Here is a 22,711-nt window from a genome sequence, read left to right as displayed (position 1 = left end):
CAGTTTGTTATGTTAAGTTTGTTAAAACACGTGTGGTTTACAATGGGTAACAGCTGTGCTATAAGTTACACAACTGAACCCATGTGACTAACTTTCACTTTACTTTTCAATCTTCAATACCAAAAGTGCAGAACAACTCTGCTCTTCATTCTTCCTTCACTCTGCAACTCCTTTCTTCCTTAATCTTCTTCTTTGAATCTGATACCATTTCATGGTATCAGAGCTATACTTCAATTTCAATGGCGGATAGCACAGCCTCGACAGAAACTACATCACACCAATCAGCCAAAGCCATGGTACCAAGCTTCACCTCTTCGCCAATCTCTATGAAGCTCGATGACGATAACTTCTTGCAATGGAAAGATCAAGCGGAGTACACAATTGAAGGTCACGATATGCTTCATCACATCACGGGAGAACAAATTCCTCAACGGCTTGATGGATCTGGATGCATCACACCAGAATTCACGATCTGGAAAAGACAAGATGCGTTGTTGAAGTCTTGGCTCCTTGCTTCCATGACCAAGCCTTTCACAAATCGGATGGTAGGCTGTGTTTACTCTCACGAGGTCTGGAAAAGGTTAGATGACCAGTTCTCTTCACAAATTAGAGCAAGAATTATTCAATTAAAGAACAAATTGAGTACGATCAAGATAGAAAATTCTGTAAGTGAGTATGTGTTAGCTTTAAAAGGGACAATTGATGCCCTAGCCTCTGTAGGAGAACTAATGAGGGAGAGTGATCATGTTAATGCAATTTTGAATGGTCTGACTGAGGAATATGGTACTGTAATCACCTCTGTGGTTGCAAGACCAGTGAGCATCACTGTTGGAGAGCTAGAATCATTGCTGCTGACTCATGAAAGCATTCTTGAAAGGTTTAGAAAGTCAGATTCCTTTATACAAGCCAATGTAGCACAGAGCACACAAGGATACTCACATAACTTTAACAATAGAGGTGGATTTCGAGGTGGCACTCGTGGTGGTGGAAGGAACATGAGAGGTGGTAGAAGCTTCTATAATGAAAGTGGACAGCAATTTGGTCCAAACAGTTACAATTCAAGAACTGATGGGAACAATTTTAGCAATAAAAATAGTAGACAATATTACAATTTAAGAACTCAAGGGGAAAACAATTCAAGATATGATGTTAGACCAGTTTGCCAAGTATGTGATAAGCCTGGACACACTGCCATGGCGTGTTGGTATAGGTATGAGAGGAACGATGATTCAAGAACACAGCACAATAGGTCAAGTGCACAGCCACTGCAAGAAATTCAAGCCAACTTAAGCAACGTTCTGACTACACCAGCAACCATACAAGACCAAAACTGGTATCCAGATTCGGGTGCCTCACACCACATGACATTAGACCAGCAAAACCTGAGTGAGAAAAGCAACTATGAAGCCACAGATCAAGTCATAGTTGGGAACGGATCAGGTTTGCACATTAACCTTGTTGGAAACTCTTATTTCAAAACTGATTTAAGTAACAAAAATTTTCTGCTGCATAAACTACTTCATGTCCCTGATATTACAAAGAATTTAGTAAGTGTGTACAAATTCTGTTGTGACAATGATGTTTATTTTGAATTTTACTCTAATGGCTGCTGGGTAAAATCTCAGGCAACTAAACAAATTGTTATACATGGGGAGGTTGAACAGAGAATGTACAAGTTTTTCAACTTCACTCCATCAAGAAACTCAGCTGCGTTTGTCTCAACTGTCTCCACATCTGATAATAACCAATTTCTTCTTTGGAACAATAGACTAGGCCACCCTTCCAATAATATTGTTACTGCTGTCTTAAAGTCTTGTAACATTGTTGCCTCTTTTAATAAAAGCCCTTGTGAGTCATGTTGTATTGGGAAGTCTCACTGCCTCCCTTATCCTCTTTCTAATACTATCTATACTGCTCCTTTATAGTTAGTCTACACAGATGTTTGGGGCCCTGCTCCTATTTCTGATTTGAATGGCAACTATTACTTTATGAATTTCATTGATGCCTCTAGTAGATATACCTGGCTCTATCTCATTAAAACTCGGTCTCAAGTTAAATCAGTTTTTAAATGTTTCCAACAAATGGTTGAATTGCAATTAAACACTAAGATTAAGATGCTTCAATCTGACAATGCTGCTAAATATGCAAGCTTAGCTAAAGATTTGCAAGCACAAGGAGTAATTCACAGGTTATCCTGCCCCCATGAACACCAACAAAATCGCAGTACTGAAAAGAAGCACAGACACGTAGTGGAGAAGGGCCTTGCAATGCTTGCAGGTGCTGGGATGCCAACAAAATACTGGAGAGAAGTCTTTTCAGCTGCAGTATACTTGATAAACAGGCTGCCAAGTCAAGTGCTGCAAGGTCAATCACCCTTCAACAAGTTGTTTGCAAAATAGTTTGATTACACAAGTCTCAAAGTGTTCGGCTGTCTGTGTTTTTCTCATTTGAGGCCTTACAACAGGCACAAATTGGACTTCAGATCAACACCCTGTGTATTCCTAGGCTATAGCACAATTCATAAAGGCCTCAAATGCCTTACTAAACAAGGAAAAGTAGTGATCACAAGCAATGTGGTATTTGATGAACACCAATTTTTCTTCAAAAATGGATAGTTCAAACCCTCTCTGCCAGAAGAAGGAGGCTCCACACCCCAAACTCAGTCAGTTCCAATCATTCCTCTTCTAAGAACCCTTGCAGCTCCAACTTCAGCCTCAACAGATAACCTACAAGAAAATACAAATGATACCTCACATACACCAACTCCTATTCAGCCCAGCTTCACCAACTCTCATTCTCCACAACCACCAACCTCAACTCACCACACTCAAATTAAAACTCAAATCCTAACCCATCATTCATGACAAACACACAGCCACCCAATCCCACCTCCTTCTTTCCTATACCATCGGCACCATCAGCCACACCAGTCCCAATCCCTATATCGGATCTTGAAACTAGTCTCCCTCTAGCAGAGGAACCCCTGCCTGTACCACAAAATGTTCATCCCATGGTCACAAGAAGTAAGAATGGAGTGTTTAAGCCTAGGGTCTTCTCTGCTCAACTTAAACCGAGATCAGTAAGAGATGCCTTAATAAATCCAGCCTGGAAGGCTGCCATGGATGCAGAGTATAATACTCTTCTCCAAAATCACACTTGGAAGCTGGTTCCTTTACCAAAAGGAAGAGAAGCAGTAGGTAGTAGGTGGGTGTTTCGTGTTAAGTATAACTTTGATGGCAGCCTCTAAAAATACAAAGCCAGGTTGGTGGCACAGGGCTTTTCACAAAGGCCAAGCTTCGATTTTACTGAGACATACGACCCTGTTGTCAAACCCACCTCGATTCGAATTGTGCTTACCTTAGCCTTAAGTAGAAGTTGGACAATCAGACAACTGGACGTGAACAATGTATTCTTCCATGGTGATTTAACCGAGGATGTATACATGAGGCAACCAAGAGGCTATGAGCAAGGAGATGGTCAGCTAATGTGCAAACTCACGAAGGTGCTCTATGGCCTGAAGCAGGCACCAAGGGCCTGGTACCACAAGCTCTCTATTGCTCTGCAACACCTTAGATTTAGAGCCATAAAATCTGATGTCTGTATTTTTGTGAGTTTCAAATAAAACTCTACAATGTTTGTGCTTGTATATGTGGACGATATAATAATCACAGGGATTCAAAAGAGGCAATTGACCAAGTGATTCAGCAACTAAATCACAAATTTGCTCTCAAGGATCTGGGAGATTTACACTACTTCCTTAGGATTCAGGTAACCAAGACTGACGCTGGTGGTCTAGTTCTATCCCAAGAGAGGTATGTTAAAGACTTACTCAAAAAGGCAGATATGGAAAACTAAAAACCCTACCACACACCTCTTCCATCCTCAATCAAACTCTCTGCCTTTGGTGGTTCAGTCTTTCACAATCCCAAGCTTTACAGGTCAGTTGTAGGGAGTCTACAATACCTCACAGTCACTCGACCGGAGCTATCTTATTGTGTTGGGAGACTCTCACAATTTATGCACACACCTCTGGATGAGCATTGGAAGTTGGTAAAGAGGGTGCTAAGGTACATCAGTGGCACAGCAAGCTTCGGGTTACATTTACACAGAACAAGCTCTCACAACATTGCAGCATACAGTGACTCAGATTGGGGAGGTGATCCAGATGATAGAAAATCAACTGGAGGGTTTTGTGTCTTTCTTGGAAGAAATTTGGTGTCGTGGAGCTCAAAGAAATAAGGAGCTGTTGCAAGGTCCAGCACTGAAGCTGAATATAGGGCTACGGCTGACTTAGTTGCTGATTTGATTTGGATAAAGAATTTCATGATTGAACTAAGAAGTCCACTTCAAGCATCTCCCTCAATATACTGTGACAACCTTAGTGCAGTATTGTTGGCGGCAAACCCAATTCTACACTCAAAGTCAAAGCATTTTGAGACGGATTTACACTTTGTTCGGGACTATGTTACTAAATAAGCTATTCAAGTCACTCATGTTCCTGAAACTGTGCAGTTAGTTGATGTGCTAACAAAGTCACTGTCCAGTGCTGCTTTTCTAGATTCAAGAACAAAGCTAATGGTAGAAGACTTGGAACAATACAAATCCCTCTCTGTCAGATTCAAAGAAGAAGATTCAAAGGAACAAGTGAACTCAGAACAATATGAGAAAGCAGAAACCAAAAACAGCAGTAATAACAGCAGGAGTCATAACGGCAAGATAACTAATGAACCAAATGAATCTGTAAGCACTAAAAAGGAAGTTGAATAGCAGGGGTCATAATAGAGTAAGCTAAGAGAAAGGGAGTTAGCTGGCTTTAGCCTTTTGTTAAGCTTAGCTCACACATACACACACAGTTAGTTGCTAGTTGTTAGCTTAGTTAGTTGTTAGCTTAGCAAATTGATTCTGTTAGCTCAGTTTGTTATGTTAAATTTGTTAAAATACGTGTGGTTTACAATAAGTAACAACTGTGCTATAAGTTACACAACTGAACCCATGTGACTAACTTTCACTTTAGTTTTCAATCTTCAATGCCAAAAGTGCATAACAACTCTGCTCTTCATTCTTCCTTCATTCTGCAACTCCTTTCTTCCTTAATCTTCTTCTTTGAATCTGATACCATTTCACTCAAAAAAAACCCATATTGCTGTCTTTAGCACCTGCATTCAAAGCAATATTATGTAACATAATATTCAATTCCCAAATCTTTCTTCTTACTATCCTTTGACCCCTACAAAAGTTCAAATTGTAGTGAAATGATATTTTTCGTCATTGATTTAGTAGTTTAAATAAATAAGCCCAAATAATATAGAGGGAGGTTGCTTATTACCACTCTTATTATTGTGTCTTCCCGCATGAGATAGTAAGCCTGCTTTTCGTTTACAGTTTCTTTTAGATTTTCTCCACCACCGATCTCTAAGTTTAGGACCATGATTCCAAATATATTTTCGTTTTTCTCTAAATTAAAGCTCGTATCTTTAGATAAATACCATTAATGTATTCGATCAACCCTGTACGAGCTTATTCTAGTTTACATAATTTATTAGAATCCATAAGGTTTTAACATCATTCCAACAATTGTCTAACTAATTTGAATCATGAAATGCGGCACTAAGGTTCATTGTAGTTGGTAAGTTTCCATCATAAGTGCATTTGAAGACATCTGGTGTCTTTACAAGACGAGGTCCAACTTGCACCTTGCTACTTTTAGGACGAATATCCTGCACACATTCACAAACATGAATTCATATTAACATTTTTCTTGTGCTAACAATTAGCTTAAGAATTATTTTCTCTTGTTAATGCATTTTTGGACCAAGATAATATAATTAAACCATACAATAATATGGTTTGATACTATACTACTTAAACTACTGAAAACTTATATTATTATTTAGGACATCATCAATACTTGATTAAGACCATACATGATGTTTTGCAACAGTGAGAGAAAATAAGTGAAGATTAATTTACCTGGTCAAATATAGCTGTTGGAATGGCCAATGTCGCACAAGCATTAGGGGAATCAACAATTCCAGATATTCTTCCCTCACATGGGCAACAAGACAAAAGAATATATGCCTATTGTTCAACACATACACAGCAAATTAGCAATTCTATTAGCCTGGTTTCCTTTTTTTTTTGGGGGGGGGGTTAGCTTTCAGTGAATTTTAAAAATAAGATTTTCCTAATAATTAGGTTAATTTTTAATGTTTCCAATACAATAAACTTTGTTACATACACACAAGAAATTAAACATTAAATCAGTCACACAAAATATATATTTAAAGTATTTTAATAAATACATTTATCTATCTATATACAAATATATAGTAACTAATTTGATAACTAATTTTTGTATACATATAATATGATTAAATATAAAATATATTTTAAAAATAAAATAAATAATATATGTATTTTATACACAAATATATAATAATTTATTTGATAACTGATTTTTTAAATTCACATTACAGTTTTATATATAATAAACTTCAACTTATATTAATGAATTAAAATTTTCAATATGCTCATTGTATTTAAATTAGATACAGATTTTAACTCTTTTTTCTTGTGGGAAAAAGAAAAATACAGCCACCTATTATATATAGAAAAAACACCATGATCCCATCTGTTGCAAAATATCTAATAACCACTTTCTTCGACACCCACCCACCGCCCACCGCCCACCGCCCACCCCCTAACTCAAAAATCTGAACTCACAGTCCTAATAATCAAACATTTTAATATTAATGTCAATAATCAAACTTTCCACCAGAAATAATTATTTTTTAAATTATTTTTTGAAAAAAATTTTTTAATTAAATTTGTCTTTCAATAATTTTAAATTAGTTATATAGTCCTTTTATTATTTTCGTTGCTAATGTAGTATGTTAAGTGATATCACACTTATTACAATACATATCCAGTAGTTTTAATTAAGTTTAGATAATTAGATGAAATTAACTCTAAATTAAGAGGAATCTTTGGTCCGTGTTTGATGTCACTTAATGTGTCATATCTGCAAATGCTAATGCTATAAATAACGAAAGTGACGAAAGGATTAATATGATCAATTTAAAATTTTTGAAGGACAAATTTAATTAAAAATTTTTTTTATATAAATATCAATTTAAATAACAGATCATCTTTTAAAAACGAATTTTACTATTTACTCAAACAATTAATATTCAAAATGTTCTAATGAAGGTAAACAAGTCATTAATAATCAAACATTTTAATATATATAATCATACTTTGCAGTTAATGTAACAAAACCTTACAATAATTAATCCAAAATATTTGAATAGCCAAATAAGACTTGTCAAGTCAAATAATACTTAATGGTAATATGTATGTGACTGATTTCTGGCTCAGTTTTAGGGTTCAAATGGTATTTTTGTTCTTTCTAATGCATTTGGATAAAAGAGAACTGAAAATTTATTAGTAATTCCTAGTTCGTATATGTGAAGATTATGGTTAAGGTCAAACCTGTTCCTTGGAGTATCCAAACTTGGATAGGTAGTCAATAGCATTGAGGATTGCTCGCTTGTAAGCAACACTTGCATCTAGAAAGTGTTGCCTCCCACTTTCATCCACACTAATCCCTTCAAAAACCAACCACTCTGAGAATCTTGGCTCAACAGGGCCTATCTCAAATATTGGATTCACATGAAGTGGAGTGGGCCCCATTGGTGTAAGGTACTCTCTCATTCCACCCCTTATAATTTCGCACCTAACACATAAAATTGGCTACATTATACAGTTGTTCTACACCATTCACCAGATACAAAAATTCATATGCACATCAATAAAATTAATTATTATATATTTATATATAAATATATATTAATTAATTCATTTTTAATATATATTTTATATTTTAATATATATTTTAAATAATAATTATTTTAGTGACTAATTTTTTTATATACACATAAGATCATGATTAAGATATAAAATTGTGATGGCATCAAATAACATAAAAAAATAAATAAAAAACAAAATATATAAGTATTTTAATAGTTTTATTATTAATTTTAGTCATTAATATCAATCATATATATTTTATGATTGAGATTAATAACTAAAATACTTGATCCTTTAGTACACTTAAATATTTCGAAAAATATATATAGAATAACAAAGACACAAATGAATGATTTCTACATATACTAACTTAAGTTCTAGGAAGCCACTCATTTCTATGGCACCGCAAAATGAGATCTCTCCATCACCCTGTGAGAAATGCATGTCACCGGTGCTGAGATTCGCTCCTTCCACAAAAACTGGAAGGTATATCTTTGAACCTTTACTAAGATTTTTGATGTCACAATTTCCTCCATTTTCTCTTCCCGGTATTGTTCTTGCAGCCTCTTTCGCGATCTTCTCCCATTCAACGGTGCCTTTTGGAATCTACAACAATGACATTTAAAGTAAGAAAAATAAAAGCCTTAAAATGAAATAGAATTTGGATTTCATCATCATATTTTGCATACCTTGCCAAGGTGACAACCTTTTGTTGATGGTAAGTTTGCCAAGGGTCGTGAGTGTAAAACCTCACATAGTTTAAGAGACTTGACCCCATTTTCTTCAACAAGCCTCTCTCTTTCGTTCCATATATTCAGCAGTTCCATTGATGGTGCAGTTCCAATTATTCCAGGATGTGTTAACCCTGGAAATCGTACTCCTGCTCATTTTGTAATATGCAAGTACCAAACCATTTATAAAAAACTTATTATTTCCAATTCAAGAGATTGTATCGTAATGAACAGTATGATTTTAATTTTAAAGTACTCTTGGTGTAGTATGGGTTTTAAGAAAAACAACCAATTTACGTGCCACTGTTTGTGAATGGATTGTTTTATTTCACTTATATATTTGCTTAAAATATCAGGTAAGTACGACTTATATATTTCCCTTATACATGTAGTGTCAATTTAAGTAGGATTTATTCGTCCTTTAATGATGAATAAAATATGAATTATCAGAGCAGTCTAAATGGGCGGGCAGATTATTCAAGCCAACTTGTCACGAGGAACGAGTTCAAATTGAAAAATTGATTTGTCCATTTTTTTTTTTTTTTGATGAACCAAGAAAACATTTTGATTTGACTCGACTCATCTAAAATGACAAGTTAAATGAGTAGACTTGTTTTTTTTTTTAATTAAAAAAAGCAATTAGAAATACTAAATAATTCTAGTATTTTTTTATTTTAAGCAAATATATAGAAATAAGGAACATACTTTTATATATTTTCGTACTAAACAAAGAAAAGTCTAAAAATCTAGTTACGAAGTTAGCATTACAATAAGACGGTTTAAATTTTTTAATGATTTTGTTAGGTAGACAATAATTTTTATAAGGTGAATTATAGCGTACAGATCTTATTTCATAGATAAAGATATTCTTATTTGTGAAATGGTTATTCGACACCTAGCTCTTTTGTAAATATAATACCCACAACTTAATTGGCCCTAGAATCACTTATTCATATAAAAGATACTATTATATTTTCATTTCTCAGACTCACTAACACTCATAAAACAAAAGAGAGAATTTCAAAACATACTCATTTTGTTATGGAACAAACACAATACACAAGACATACGTGCCTTTATATAGGCAATGCTTCCTACTAAAATAATAATTATGAATCACAAATCAATTTTGTAATGACCACCATTTTATGAGTTGGCTTCATAAATTTTCTTTCAACTTGCATTCATATAGTTTCCATAATCTTCTAATTTCAATTCAATTTGATTTTGAATTTCTTTAATATTGTAGAATGTTGTAGTTGTGCTATTCTCTTGAATGTTCTTAGAAAATCTTCAAGCTTCCAATATTAGCTTCTAGCAATATCTAGCCAATTTATGATTATTATATTCAACTCAAACTTTGCTTCTTCAATTCTTTAACCATGCTTCATGAAAATTCTAATCCATGCAAGTTGATAGATAGCACAAGAAGTTTGTAAAATCTTGGTGATGAACCATGAACTTGTAACCACTTTGAATTCAAATTGAATTTTGCCTTTGAATTTTCTAAACTTTTGTTACTTGCATACCTCTTGATTTAATTTTCTAACATTGCCTCCCTTAAATCAAGCTTGTAGAATTAATCATTTCAAGCATTCTTTTCAACTTGTAAAATAACTCTGTCTTCAGTGATTTTGTAAATATATCAGCAACTTGGTCTTCAGTGGGACAGTACTCAATAAAAACTTCTTTCTCATTCAGCAACTCTATGATTTTATGAACCCGAATATCAATATGCTTTGATCTTCCATGGAATACTGAATTTTTGCAAAGTGCAATAGCTGACTTGTTATCGCAAAATATTGTTGTTGAAGTATTTTGTTTCTCGTTCAATTCCTCAAGAATTCTTCTTAGCCAAACTGCTTGTGTTGCACAACTTGCTGCTGCTATATATTTTGCTTCTGCTGTAGATAGTGCTACTACTGGTTGTTTCTTTAACGACCATGAAATTGCACCAGAACCAAGATGAAATACAAACCCTGAAGTACTTTTTCTTATTTCTATATCTTCGGCCCAATCACTATCAGTGTAGCCAACAAGATTTACTTCATTGGTATTCTCATAATAAATTCCATCATTTAAAGTACCTTTGATATATCGAAGAATTCTCTTTGCCGCTTGCAAATGGTTGGTACAAGGCTCCTCCATAAATCTGCTAAGCAAACCAACTCCAAACACAATATCTGGTCTAGTTGCAGTCAAGTACCTTAGACTTCCAATCAAGCTTTTATAGTATGTGGGATTTACTACTCTTCCTTTATCTTCTCTCAACAATTTGAAGTTCTCTTCAACTGGAGTAGAAACTGGTTTTGAGTGCTCCATCTGAAATTTCTTCAAAATATCATTTGCATATTTCTTCTAAGAAATGAAAATTCCACCATCTTTTTGAACTACTTTAATGCCAAGAAAGTAAGACATCAAGCCCATATCTGTCATTTCAAAGTGTTTTATCATAGCCTCCCTGAATTTTGCAATTATCTTCAAATTGTTGCCAGTAAAGATTAAATCATCAACATAAAGACACACGATCAAGATATCTCCAGGTTCAACGAACTTGATATAAAGAGTATGCTCAAACGGACATCTTCTGAAACCATTCTCAATGAAATAAGAATCAATCTTCTTGTACCACGCTCTTGGTGCTTGCTTTAACCCATACAAAGCTTTCTTCAACTTGTAAACTTTATCTTCTTTTCCAAGAACTTCATATCCTGCAGGTTACTCAACATACACTTCTTCTTCTAAAGTGCCATTTAGAAATGCAGACTTAACATCCATTTAACGTATCTTCCACTTATTTTGAGCCGAGAGTGAAATAATCATACAAATAGTGTCTAATCTAGCAACAGGAGCAAATACTTCAAAGTTGTCGATACCTGGTTTTTGTTTGTATCCTTTTGCAACTAATCTTGCTTTGAAACTATCAACTTCACCACTGGGTTTGTACTTAGTCTTGTAAACCCACTTTACTCCAATCGACTTCTTATCTGCTGGTAAATCTGTCAGCTCCCATGTGTCATTCTTCTCAATGGCATGAATCTCCTCATCCATTGCTTTCTTCCAATTGTTGTCTTTAAAGGCTTCTTCAAAGTTCAACGGCTCACAATCTGAAAATAGAACAAAATTTATGATTTCTTCATCGGACGGATCATTGTCATTGCCAACTTCATAATATGCTAATCTAGCAGGTAGTCTCCTCTCTCTTTGAGGTCTTCTAGATGATTCTGGTTGTTCGATCGTGTCAGGTTGCCTTTCTTCTACTTCATCACATGTATTTGAAATTACAATCGGATGCTTTTCTGTCTTTGTGTCCCAGTCCCATATGGCTTTCTCGTCAAATATCACGTCTCTGCTAATGATCACTTTCTTTGATTCTAGATTGTACAACTTGTATGCTTTTGAGTCTGTACTATAGCCGATAAAGATACACTTCTCGCTCTTGTCATCTAACTTCTTTCTTAATTGATCTGGTACATGGGCATAAGCGATACACCCAAAGACTCTAAAATGATGAATGGAAGGCCGCTTTCCACTCCAAGCTTCCTCTGGAGTTTTATCACGAACACTCTTTGTTGGACACCTATTTAAAATATGAACTGCTGTTGCGACTGCTTCTGCCCAAAACTCTTTAGGCATTTGTTTTGACTTGAGCATGCATCTGACTATATCCATGATGATTCTATTCTTTCTTTCAGCAACTCCATTTTGTTGAGGAGTGTATCTAGTTGTTAGTTGGTGTTGAATTCTGTGTTGCTTAAAGTATTCTGAACATGCAAGATATTCTGTTCCTCTGTCTGTTCTGAAAATTTTGATTTTACAGCCACTTTGTTTTTCGACAAACACCTTGAATGTCTTAAAGACATCACATGCTTCTGATTTTTGCTTTAGAAAGTATACCCATGTATATCTACTAAAATCATCAATAAAAGTGATAAAGTACCTGCTACCACTATTACTTGGAACTTCTACAGAACAGAGATCTGAATGCACAATTTCAAGTAATCTTCTAGCTCTCTAAGACTTTTCTGTAGGGAATGGATCTCTGTGCTTCTTTTCCAGTTGAAAAATCTCACAAACACAATTGGGAATATGAATCCGTAGTAGACTAGAAACAAGTTCTTTTCTTGACAGGTAGTTTAGGCCAGAAAAATGAAAGTGCCCAAACCGCACATGCCACAACCAGTTATCATCAAGTACCACAGAACTCATGCAAGAGGGATTAACACTGAATTTTTAACGGAAACATTCTGTTTGAAGTCATCTTTGCTTTATCAATGAACCTTCCATTGTTGTCAAATACAGTGCAATATTCACAATAAGTTATCATCTTATATCCCTTCTCAGACAGTAAATTGTAATCAAGTTCAAGAGCATAGAAAATATCAGAAATATAACTCAGAGAACCATCTTTCAATCTAATTGGTACGTGCCCTTTTCCTTCAATAGGGATCTTTGTACTATTACCAAACTTCAATAATAGTTTAACTGAATCATCTAATGAAGAAAATAACTCCTTTCTACCAGACATATGATTATTGCAAGCATTATCCAAGTACCATATATTTTCATCTTCAGCACATGAATTACTTGTAAAAAATAAAGTCTGAGTACCCGGATTGTCATCAGTATTTTGATGTTGATTTTCTGCAACGTGTGCTTGATTATTATTCATCACTTTAAATATGCAATCTGCTGCTTTGTGTCCATACTTTCCACAATGAAAACAGTTGAAATTGGTTCTTTCTTGATAAAAATTACCTCGACCTCTTCCTCGGTTGACAGGCCTGAAATTCGTTCCACCTTTTCCTTGATTAGGTGGTGTAAAATTATTGTAACTTCCTTGGTTGTAATTGCCACGACCTCTTCCTCTAAAATTTTCTCTACCTCTACTTTGAAAATTAAAACTGCGACCTCGTCCTTCTTGTGTACAGCTTGATGCTGTAATATTGTTTAAATTCACTCGGTTTTTCAGAGCTTCCTCGGTTGATTTTTCTGACTTCTCTAGTATTCTACTGATGTGGCTTTCCATGGTTCCTTGCAACTTTGCAATCGTCATGGTATCCATATTGTGTGACTCTAGTATCGTAGTCACCACATGGTCATACTTCATCGGCATGGTGCGAAGAATTTTCTTCACTACTTTGCTATTGGGCATATCTTCTCCATAGACTCTCATCTTATTGACAAGATCTGTAACACGAGTAAAATATTGCTCAACAGTTTTGGAGCTCGACATCTCGTACCTTTCATATTCTCTTCTTAAAGACTATAGCTTTACTTTCTGAGCTTTATCTACGCCTTTGTATGATAGCTTCAACGTGTTCCATACTTCCTTTGTACTTTTGGCATTTGCTATTTTGCCAAACACCGTATAATCTACTCCTTGATGAATTTGAGATAACGCCAATTGATCTCTCCTTTGTTGGGCATCATCTGCTCCTTCTTGCAAACGCGGTTCAATGAAATTCCACATGTTCTAGGCCTTCAAATGGGTAGACATCAAAGTCTCCCAATAACTATAATCAAGTTTCCCATCTAACTTAGGACCGGACCACACAATATTAAAAGTGTTTTCCATATTGACTCTATGAATAAACAACTATGTGAGAACTCTCTCACACCTCACAAACTCTCAAACACCAGGTGCTAGATTAACCAGCTCTGATACCAAATGTAAATATAATACCCACAATTTAATTGGCCCTAAAATCACTCACTCATATAAAAGACACTATCATATTTTCATCTCTCAAACTCACTAACACTCATAAAACAAAGGAGAGAATTTCAAAATATACTCATTTCATTATGGAACACACACAATACACAAGACATATGTGACTTTATATAGGCAATTTTTCCTACTAAAAATAATAATTTATGAATCACAAATCATATTACAAACCATTTTATGAGTTGGCTTCATAAATCTTCTTTCAACTTGCATTCATGTAGTTTCCATAATCTTCTAATTTCAATTCAATTTGATTTTGAATTTCTTCAATATTGTAGAATGTTGTAGTTGTGCTATTCTCTTGAATGTTCTTAGAAAATCTTCAAGCTTCCAATATTAGCTTCTAGCAATATCTAGCCAATTGATGATTATTGTATTCAACTCAAACTTTGCTTCTTCAATTCTTTAACCATGCTTCATGAAAATTCTAATCCATGCAAGTTGATAGATAGCACAAAAAGTTTGTAGAATCTTGGTGATGAACCATAAACTTGTAACCACTTTAAATTCAAATTAAATTTTGCCTTTGAATTTTCTAAACTTTTATTACTTACATACCTCTTGATTTAATTTTCTAACATCTTTTTTCCAGTGTAGGGAGCAGCTTGACTAAGCTTGGCAGAGCTTGTCCGAACAATGGCTAGTAATACTTGTGATGAGTCACATGTGAGATATTAAAGCCTTGTAACCAAGCCTTTTAATAAGGAATACACTATTTTATATATTTTAATATTATAAAAAAATTGTTCACCGTTTAAATAACCATATTAAGTTGAGATTTGTAATCAATAATTTTTATTCTGATATATTAAAAAACATCTATTCACAATTGATTTAATACATAATAATAAATAATTTTTTAATGTATATATTTTGATTTTATTGAAATAATTGTTTTGTAATAAATCAATAATCAGTTTATTTATATTGTGTAATATAATTGAAATATTAACTAATGAAATATATTTATTGAATAAAATATTTATTATCACAAAAAAATTAGAAAAAAAGTCATACTATGAAATGAATATTTTATTAAAAACACATTTAGTTAAAAATATGATAGTTGAATTTAGATTCTCTAAATTTTGAATTTTTATTTTAGAGAATAAAGTGTGATCTCTTATTTTTGAATGATTTTTCTTTTATATTTTTTCTTGGTCCCATCTATAAAATAAATAGTAAGAGATCACACTTTATCCTCTAAAATAAAATTCAAAATTTAGAGGATCCAAATAAACCCATAACAATTGGGTGAAACATATCAACAAAGTATCAAATTGTCCATTTTATTTTCTGATTATAATGCAATAATATAGTATATTTAGTTATAGTCTAATTCTCTTTTAATTTATATTGAAGATGGTTGATAGCATTTAGAAGGATGAGATATTTTCGGCATTCCTTGCAATTCAATCCCATGTTTTGTTACTTCTTTGTGTGGGGAAATTTTTTAAAAATAAAATTAACTAATTAATTTATATCTCTAAAATAAATTAAATTAACTTTAAGAGTATGAAATTTTATGATTTAAGGGGTAAGGGTTAGCTTATATAGTTTAAGATTTGAGAATATAGGATTTGAGTTTAAGTTTAGGGTTATAATTATTATGATTTTGTAAGGTTTAAGTTTTAAACTTTTAAATTTAGAGTGTATTATCATTTATTTAATTTTTTGTTTTTTGTTCTTATTTTTAACAAGAAGTTAATTTCACAGTGCTGCATTCTTTATTTTTTTAAGTGTATTAATATTTGTTTGTATTAATATACTAACATTTAACGTATTAAGTCTAAAATTATTTCATTTATATTGTACATATTAATATACACAAAAAATTAAATAAGATATTAAATCAGTTATTCATCTAAACCTAAAATTTCAATAATTTCATCTAAAATAATAAAAGAGAAGTCATAATAGTAGATTGATCAGCGAACAATTTATCATAAAAAATAAAATGGCTTCCAATATTATAAGTATATATAATTTATAAAACGGATATCAAAATACATTTTTTTCCTAAACTATGTAAATCGTGACAGGGGACCCGCGGTTTAGAAATACACGTAAACTGCTACAAGGATGTCGCAGTTTACGTTCTAGGCAAAAATTGGCATAATCTACGATAGGGGTGTCGCGGTTTATGTGTGAATGAGTAGTGTACATAAACCATGACAGGGGTCCCAAAAGGTTCTTTTTACACATGTTTCGAGCTTCCAGATATACCATGAGATCCATGGACAAATGTATGATGACCTGACGAACCCGACTTTCACGATGAATATGGATGATCAGGTCGGCAGTTCACAGTTCTATTCTGACTTTGTAGATCTAATCCGGGATGACGACCCTTGCATTTTCAGCACCAGACCCCACAAGATTAGGTGCCAGAGACCCAGCTCCAGATGAACGTTGTGTAAGGGTACCGTCCACATATGGAGGAGATTCAATAATACCAGCCGCAGATGTTTGACCCTCAGGGGTACCAGCCCCCAGCCACAGTTTCATGTAGACTTGAATGAGCTTGCTAGCAGCCCGTATGACAGTTGGTATAGCATGAGAGGGACGCCTCCATCTGCATATGGTGTGGGCATGTCCGTCGATCCTCCAGCACAGCAACGCCAGAGGCCAGCCAGAGTGAGACGGGCCGCTCTGCTATAGGGTCATATCTCCTAGGTGCATTTGGGGATGACTCTCACGAGGAGGATAAGGACAAACAGGAGCCGTAGCTATTTATTTTATGTTTTCTTGATGTACCTATGTATGTCTAATTTGTCGTGTACTTTTGTATTATGTGATGGTACTTAGTTTATTTCTATGAACTTATGTATGTGTTAGTATATTTTTATTTACCATGGACTTAGTTTATTTTATGTTTCTGCACATTGCTAATTCACGCATAAATCGCTGGACCCCTGTCGCGGTTTATGTACACTACACATTCACATATAAACCGCGACACTCGCAAATTATGCTAATTTTGGCCTAGAACGTAAACCGCAATACCCCTGTAACGATTTACGTGTATTTGTAAACTATGGATCTTCTATCGCGATTTACATAATTTAAAAAAAATATATTTTAGTATCTATTTTATAAATTGTGTATATTGATAATATTGGAAGCCACTTTATTTATTATGATAAATTGTCCTTTATCAGTGCACCTTTATGATAAATCTCAAATTAATGAGTTAATAGAATTTAAAAATACACTCATATATTCTTTATAGTGAATCAGTGTAAAACTTCACCGCTTGTACTCAGTATTCTCTTAATTTCATATTAGTTATTATTATTATTATTTTTGCAAATTAAGTGTCATTTTTTAATTTTAAAAAGTCATTAATTAATTTTTATATATTATTTCTATTATTATTAAATAGAAAGAGAAATTTAAAAAATTATAGAAATAATATAAAAAAAATATTATTAAACATATTTTAATATGTTTTTATTATTTATATTTTTAATAAAATTTAATAATTATCTTAATACTTATTTATGTATAACTTGTTGAGTTTAGTAATAATAATAATAATAATTTTGATGATGACAAACATAATTTTAATAGGTTGATAATCTAAAAGTGTTGTATATTACTCTTATGAAAATTTGAGTTTTATTGAGAGTTTTTTTATTGTTTTTGCTTAATATTTTGGACAATACTTTTACATCAAAGAAATATTCTCCTAAGATGGAGAGTTACATATAAGAGTGTTAAATTTGGTTTATTCTATAATTTTAGAGTTGTTCAACATTATCTCCTTCATAGTTTATCATTGAATATTTTATTTGTAAGATTTATTTTATTTATTTATTTCACTTCAATAGAAAAAGACATTTAAGTGAGATATTAACAAAAAAATCATAGAAAAAAAAAGAACAAAAAGAGATACTTTGAGAGAAAAGCCAAAGTTTATGTCTAATTTTTTTTTATTGTATTTCTGTTTTAAATTTTGTATCTATGATGTATCCTTTGTTAAGTTGGGTGAGTACTTAGTGTATTATAAGTCTAAGGAGTGAACCTAGCCAAATTAAGATTGATTAGAAGTTTGATTTGTCCCTGATAGGATTATATTGGATCCTTGGAAATTAGTGTTTATAATATTTGAAAAGATATTAAAAATTTTATCACTATTGTGGTGGAGACTACATATAAGCTACATGGCACAAGGTAGTTGAATAAAAATATATAATTGTGTCTTGTTTTCCTTCTTATTTTGTTTTTGTTTTTATTTTTTAGAAGATAAAATAAAATTGTGTCATGCATAATCAATTTTATAGAGTGAAGATAGAAAAACTAAGTTTCATTTTTTTTAGTTGAGAATTAATTGATCAAATTTAAAAGAATACTATAGATTCAACTCCTTATTTTCTAGATCTTAAAAAATTTTTATAATAAAAAAGAAATAGTTAAATTAAAATAAAAAAATATTTTAATAAATTTTTTAATTATTATTGCATAAAAAAATTAAATAATTTTTTAATTTTTAAATATTACACTTAGTGTAGACTATAAACATCTATTGAATCATTTTTAAAATTTTTCGTTTAAACTCTACTTTATTATACTAAAACAATAACTTTTATTTTATAGTTATATTATATAACGTTAAATGTCTTAGATTTTATAGAATTAGAAGTTTATGTACCATCTATTTAATGAAACTCTTATGTTTAATTTTTAAATAAGTCCAATATCTCACTGTATATTGTAACTAACTCTTTGTATTTTATAATAATAATAATAATAATAATAATGATAATTTATGGGCATGACTGTGGGAATCAGATCTCGCATTATTCTTTTACTGGATTTATATATTAAAATAATATTTTAGATGAAAAGAATAAAAAAAAAGTAATCCACATGATATGAACAACAATTCATGCTAAAAAAATCATACGTTATTGGAGTTGCCGGTCGATTAGAAAAGTAGGAGGATATGTAAAGCGGCTTAACTTGCACTCTTTAACAAGGCTTTACAAGAATTCAGACAAGCTAATTAGGATTTTTAAACATCTGCTACACATGTCTTTCAACTATATAAATCTGTAAATCTATATGAAATTATATCTGTACACTAAAGTGACCTTTTTTATAAATAATATGAATAATAAATTTTAAAATATGTCTAATAAAATAAAAACACACTACATCTTAGATTTTATTATTGATTACTAAAAATTTGATTGATTTTTGTTTTTATTTTAAATATTTTTTATTTTTAGTATTTTTTTTGTTATTATTTTCATTGATTTCATTTTTTCATAAGATATTTATAAAAGGAATAAATTATTAAAATATACCCTAAAGTTTATGTTATTGACAAAAATAACTCCAAAAGATGATATTGACAAATAAATTCTCGAAATATTTAAAAATACGACAAAAAAATTAGATATTAAATATATATTTAAAAAAAAGACTTTAGAGATTAGATTTTGATACAATTTTTTACAAGTATTATTAGAAGGAAAAGTTTAGGGGACCAGCAATCTTATTATATTTTGCCCAGCATGTAACCAGCAGAGAAATGTGAGCCATTGGATGAAATTTTACACCAATCTCACACCATCAAATTATCATTAATGGCTAGTTGATGGCTATCAATCACAAATGTTGCTGGCCCCATAGCATTGCTCTATTTTTACATCCTTAAAATTTGGTAATTTTATGTTAAGTAAATATTTTTAAAAAAATTTATTGTGAAAGACAAATTTGTTTGGAAAAAAAAATTAGAGATCAAATTTTGTCTCAAATTTTTTTGATATACATTCTAAATATTTGCTCAAATATTGTCCCAAAAGTTCGGATCAAATAGATTAATCGTTTGTTAAATACAAAAAATTTTTTTATCACTTATAAAAAAATATAATATTTATCGATTATTTTTGTCAAATTTTTAATCATTTAAAGATTATTATATTTTATCGATAACATTTTTTAGAGATCTTTTATCAACATCTGAATCTTTTAAATTGGTAATTAACTTTTAAAAACATAAATCCTAATTTACGGAATGATATAGATAATTTTAAAATGGCCAATAGTAAATCACCTGGTATCTGAGGTGAATGAGCATAAATACCCTCAAAGTACCAAATAGCTTTAGCAGCACTAGGAAAATGGTCAGTCAAGAAACCACCTCCATTTTCTCTGTCAAATATTCCTGTATACCCCCATTCATCTCCGGCCAGAGGACCCAAGTTGCATATCTCAACAGCAAGAACATCTCCAGGCTTCGCTGCTATACCATCACTGTCAATGATTCTAATTGGCCCACTAAGATAATGGGTCTGAATCATTCAACTACCCCGGTTAGACTCCAAATCCATAATTGATTCCATAAATAATCATTCAGTTGAATAAAAAGACTAGCTAGTTATAGACTATCTTAAAAAAAATCATTAACCCAAAAAAAAAAAATCATTAACCGAAAAAAAAAATCAGCCAAGCTACGTATATATTAAAGATAGTCACTTACTTAAAAAATATATATATTAAAATATAAAATACATATTAAAAATAAATTAAATTATATATATTAAATATCCATTAACTGATTTGGTGACCGATTTTTTATAGGCAGATAATAATATATATATATCATGCAAAATTTTCCAAGAATCACGCAACATTTGGAATTTTAATTAAAGGAAACAGACAAAGGGGAATTTTTTGGTATCCTCAACTTTTTCCATGGGATACCATGTTGTATGTATATCTTATAAGAATCAAGGGTTAGACTTACTTCATGTTTTTTTCTTCACCAAAATATACTTTAAAAAAGTAAATAAATAAAACTATCCAAGTATCGAACTCTTAAGCTGAATAATAGCCACTTATTAGGAACATATTCTTATTATACAAACTTCATTCTCACCGAAATCAATTCTAATGGCTTCTTTTAAAACCATTATAATATAGTTATGCTGCAATAATATTAAGAAACGCATTACAAAAATATTTAATCTCATATTTTCGTAGCAATAAAATTGATCGATCTAAAATTTAGTACACTTAAAAATTTACAAATAGAAGCATTCTATTAGATGATAGTATAATACTGAACAATACTACATGAATAAAATTTATTAATAAGTTATATTAAATTATAAATTTTAAATCTTAAATTCTAATAATATAAAAGTAAAATATTAATCTAGCTAATATCGATAAAAATATTTGCTCCCTAACATTTATCAATACTTTATTCACACATCAAAATTCGCATCATAAATCGTAACAGAGTCGGTTCACATGCTAATTGCTATATAGTGTGGCCTAAAGAATCACGTTTTTTAGTTATATCCAAAATAATAATTAAAAATAATCTTAGTTTTATTTATATCATATATATTTTTACCTTTTAAGATTTTATAAGCAAAAAGTACTAAAAGTAATGATTAAAAAAAAAAAAACAAACATATCCTAAATTTCTAACGTAGAGAGAGAATGGATTGTGTTTCTTTCATACTTACAATAGAAAGGTCTAAAAGTTTTATGTCCATTGCTGAATTATCATCTTTAATAGCTCCACCTGTCCAATCCACCATCTCTATTCTAAACACTTCACCGGTGTTAACTTCAGCAACGTATGGTATGTGAGGGTGCCATCGGTTATGGAGGGGAAGCTTTTGCTCCCATGGCTTCTTCTTCAGCTCTATTGGCACAACTAGTCTTGGAGTTGGTGGAGCCATGGATCAACTCTAGTATATGCCTCTCGAAACAAAGGACTAATAATTGAGGTAGATAAATGTGTTCTATAAAGTTAAAGTTTGGCTTTTTTTTTTTTGTTGGTATTTAAAGTTTGGCTTTATGCTTTCTACAAAGATAACTGTGTAATAGGACCACAAAAGGGGACCAAAATTGTCTTAGTGTAGGCCACGTCTTAGTCCCCATTAATAGTGTGGGCCTTTGAGTGTATTCTTGACAAAAAATCACACAAGAAAAAATAACTAAGAAATCAACAAGTCATCATCTTCTAGAAGAATACTAACAACTAGGAAAAAAACAAATAGCAGAGTGAAAAATGAACGAAAAATTATTATATTTGGGCCTCTGTAGTTTTTTTGGGTGTTGGGCTGTTTGTGCATTACTATGCTCCAATATGTCCTTACAAGCCAGAGGATGATAGATGTTGAGAATCTCCAATTTGAACAAATTTGTATAGAACGGTTGGAGAGAAAGAGGTTTAATAAAGATATCGGTCAGTTGATTGGAGAAAGAGACAGAAAGAAGTTTTATGGCACTGCCTTGCGAATTAGATGACAATCAATTTTATGGTGCTTGGTTCGATCATAGAAAATAAGATTCACCGCAATGTGAAGGGCACTTTGATTGTTACAAACTTACGATATAACACTGGAGGTTGATAGCATGATATATTTATAACTTTTAGCAAATTCAAAATTTATTAGAGTTCACAAGT

General features: G+C 32.0%; 1 protein-coding gene across 1 annotated transcript; it reads right to left on the bottom strand.

The window, feature by feature from the left end:
* Nucleotides 1–5,427: 5,427 nt before the first annotated feature.
* Nucleotides 5,428–22,126, bottom strand: LOC112800246 (uncharacterized). The gene is made up of 7 exons (XM_025842426.3): nt 21,762–22,126; nt 20,339–20,576; nt 8,499–8,689; nt 8,180–8,415; nt 7,492–7,735; nt 5,971–6,078; nt 5,428–5,717 (listed from the first exon to the last, which is right to left on the bottom strand). Exons 1-7 carry the CDS (start codon nt 21,978–21,980, stop codon nt 5,583–5,585), a joined length of 1,371 nt encoding a protein of 456 aa, XP_025698211.1. The 5' UTR covers nt 21,981–22,126; the 3' UTR covers nt 5,428–5,582.
* Nucleotides 22,127–22,711: the final 585 nt, after the last annotated feature.

This window comes from Arachis hypogaea, chromosome 1 (assembly GCF_003086295.3).
Source record: "Arachis hypogaea cultivar Tifrunner chromosome 1, arahy.Tifrunner.gnm2.J5K5, whole genome shotgun sequence".
NCBI lineage: Eukaryota > Viridiplantae > Streptophyta > Magnoliopsida > Fabales > Fabaceae > Arachis > Arachis hypogaea.
This window is presented reverse-complemented; position numbering and strand designations above follow the sequence as displayed.